The following is a 3,363-nucleotide window of genomic DNA, read 5'->3' as shown; positions in this document are numbered from 1 at the left end:
ACAGACAATTTTACTTTGAGTGAATGAGCACGATTTGCAGTAATTTCTTAGCAGATAACCCATTTTCTATACTGTATATGATGGAAATTGTATCATAGCTCATGAAATATGCTTTATAAGAGGAGCAATCAGTGTGGTTGTAACAGAAATTAAACTATCCTAATTTCCTTATAATTAATGATGCTGTATCATATAAGCTTTGTGGTTACAGAACAATTGATTGTGTGTGTTATATACTTCATATATATATATATATATATATATATATATATATATATATATATATATATATATATATATATATATATATATATATATATATATATATATATATATCACTTGCACACAAATGCATACATAAACAAAGTGTATGTACACAATTCTGTAACCAGCAGAAATTATAATGAACACATACATTTTATACCCTTGCCACACTTATCTAGACACTGGCAGATGCAAATAACACAAAAATAACTGTCAGCTTGGTACAGTTGGCAGACCCTTGTATCTGTCACAGTGCAAGAAAGCAGACAATCTGTGGCAAATATTAATCCAGTGGATGTACCTGGTTCCTTTCCTAACAGATTATAACAGTTTGGTTGCCTTAGCTGGGGATGACTAGGAGTGCACAAGTACTGAGTGGAGCATACTGCCCTTGTTTTCTGGGTGACTGACTGCAGGCTCCAGGAGTGTCCCTGCCACTGTTGGCGGAGATTGGCACATGCTGGATTGGTTCACTGCCAGGCTTGGTATAGCAGAGACTTGCGGAAGAGATGCCGTTGGTTTTATGGGGAGCGGGACAGCCGGAATTGTCTGGCTAGGAGCATGACACAGAGGTTTCATGGGCACCCCAAAATGTCCATATTCCTGGGGAACAGTCATGCTGGCCATGGAGTCCATCATACCAACATGGGGCCACATGGAGCTGACCATATTGCTGAGTTGGCTGGGCACTGGGTACCCAAGGTGGTGCATCATGGAAGCTAAGGGCAGGCCACCAGTCATCACCCCCTTATAGTCTCTTCCTATAATGTTTTCAATGGCAAAGGGGTGTTTAAATCCACTGGTCTGACTCCCACTGATGTTACCGATGTTGTAGGACTGGAAATGGGGCAGCCTTCCAAGGTTGGGCATGGGGCTGCCTTCTGATGCAGGGAGCCCCAGCTTGGTTTGGCTGTGCGGGTGGTGGAAATAATGGATCATCTGGTGACTTTTGGAGGCCAAATGTTCCGCTCTGACCACCTTAAATCTCTTTCTTCTTCTTAGGAAGCTGCCATTCTCAAACATATCCCCACAGTCCGGGTGCAGGGCCCAGAAGCTGCCCTTACCTGGCTGGTCTGGTCTCCTGGGGATCTTGATGAAGCAGTCATTGAAGGACAGGTTGTGCCGAAGGGAGTTCTGCCACCTCTGGGTGTTCTCTCTGTAGTAGGGGAACCTGTCCATGATGAATTTGTAGATGTCACTCAGGGGCAACATCTTCTCCTGGGAGCTCTGGATGGCCATGGCAGTCAGGGAAATATATGAGTAGGGGGGCTTCTGCTCACTGTACGAGCTCTTCCCTGGCCGGGGCATTTCTCTGATTTGGAGAGAGTTAGAGAAGTGCTTAGAATTATTGGCACAAGAAAGTCTTAAAGATTTCTTTAGAGGAGGAATCTACAGGCAATGGGTTGGACGCATCCCACCAAATCTGGATGAGGATTCTATCTCCTGATGATCCAATAAATCAGAGAATTATAGCACAAGTTGTCCCAGCCTTTAGATGCTGAGATTTAGTCATCCACCAACTGCGATCGGATGCTTTAGTTTACAAACAGGAGTCAATGAGAGGCGGGCACATAGCTGGGATAAGCAGCAGAGAGTACAGCTGCCCCATCCTTAGTACTCTCCTGCTCTTGCTGTGGGACTGTGGATGCTCTGCCTGCACTAGGAGAACAGAAGATCTGAGCGTGCTGCTTGGTTTTGTACTGATCGCAGAGAAGCAGGGACCCCCGCTGCCCCCTCTACATTATCACATGACAGTTGCCGAGGGAAAAAAAGGGAAAGTCTCATCTTGCTCCATTTGCACCTCTTTAGTCAAAGGGAGAGGCAGGGATGTGAGCTCTGTGTGAGGTCTCTGTAAAGTTGAGGGGGGGGGAGAAGGACTGGGTGGGCTTTGCTGCTGGGAAGGTATGCACTTTCATCCCTTTCAGAGCAGCTTTATTATACATTATTATAAGCACCATCCTCAAGGGCTACTCTGCCCAGGGCTTATTTGGGAAAGGATCTATGTACTTCAGCGTGTACTTACTAATTTCCCTTTATACAGGAGTACTAAGACCCAGCATTGACAGCTCAGTGGCTAACAGCATCAGACTCACTAGATGCACTTTGTTGCCATTTTCCAAACAGTATTCCCTAGGTTTACTTTATTTTTCAGGAGGATGCACTTGTATAAATAGTCTTTATTAGGCCCCTCAGATTTGTTTTTTCTTTAAAAAATAAGCCTTGCTTCTTCGGGATCCAAGGGATGGTGGGAGCTGAAGTTCAGTAATTGATGTGTAGCTGCAGGTGGGACTATAAAAAGTGGTTGCTCCTCAGAAGCTACAATATTTTGTGCTGGGCTCCACTACTACTAATGACAGCACTACAACCTGGCATGTATAAATGACCTTTATAGGGCAGCATGGATGATTTATTAGGTTATTATGAAATGTCTACAGGCCAATGGTACAGTATTTATACTATATATTATCTAAGGAATGGTGTAGTGATATACTACAATAGTGGTTGTGTATATTTCTCCTCTCACAGCCAGCAGCCCCAGATTCAAAGACATTGAGAGGAATGCAGGCTGTGGTTGTACAGTAATGCACTGCGATCATGTCAAATCTGGTTTTTAGCTTCCATAAATCAGCAAGATCCATGAAGGTTAAAGTAGTGAAAGTTGTGCCAAGAGCTGCATAGTTTCCACTAGTCCACAAAGAGTTAAAAGCATAAATCAGAGACAATAAAAGGGAACTAATCACCTATATTGTTGTAACTACAAATTGCTAACAGGCTGGGGGACCTCAGATCTAGTTTTCAAGTATGTTTTAATCACTAAAGATACATGATTACAAATACAGATGACTCACGAAAGAAAGAAAGAAAGAAAGAAAGAAAGAAAGAAAGAAAGAAAGAAAGAAAGAAAGAAAGAAAGAAAGAAAGAAAGAAAGAAAGAAAGAAAGAAAGAAAGAAAGAAAAATATTCGTCGCAGTGGATGTACCTGGTTCCTTTCCTAGCAGATAATAAGAGTTTGTTGCCTTAGCTGGGGATTTTCATTGAATATTTCCAGAGATGAAATATGACAGACAAAGATGTAACATCAGCAAGGCACAATTTGTT

At 42.6% G+C, this 3,363-nt stretch overlaps 1 protein-coding gene across 1 annotated transcript; it reads right to left on the bottom strand.

The window, feature by feature from the left end:
- Positions 1-342: 342 nt before the first annotated feature.
- Positions 343-1,956, bottom strand: LOC108696911 (forkhead box protein B2-like). Its single transcript, XM_018226618.2, has one exon. The coding sequence runs from the start codon at positions 1,570-1,572 to the stop codon at positions 619-621; it is 954 nt and encodes a 317-aa protein (XP_018082107.1). The 5' UTR covers positions 1,573-1,956; the 3' UTR covers positions 343-618.
- Positions 1,957-3,363: the final 1,407 nt, after the last annotated feature.

This window comes from Xenopus laevis, chromosome 1L (genome assembly GCF_017654675.1).
Source record: "Xenopus laevis strain J_2021 chromosome 1L, Xenopus_laevis_v10.1, whole genome shotgun sequence".
Taxonomy (NCBI): Eukaryota; Metazoa; Chordata; class Amphibia; order Anura; family Pipidae; genus Xenopus; species Xenopus laevis.
This window is presented reverse-complemented; position numbering and strand designations above follow the sequence as displayed.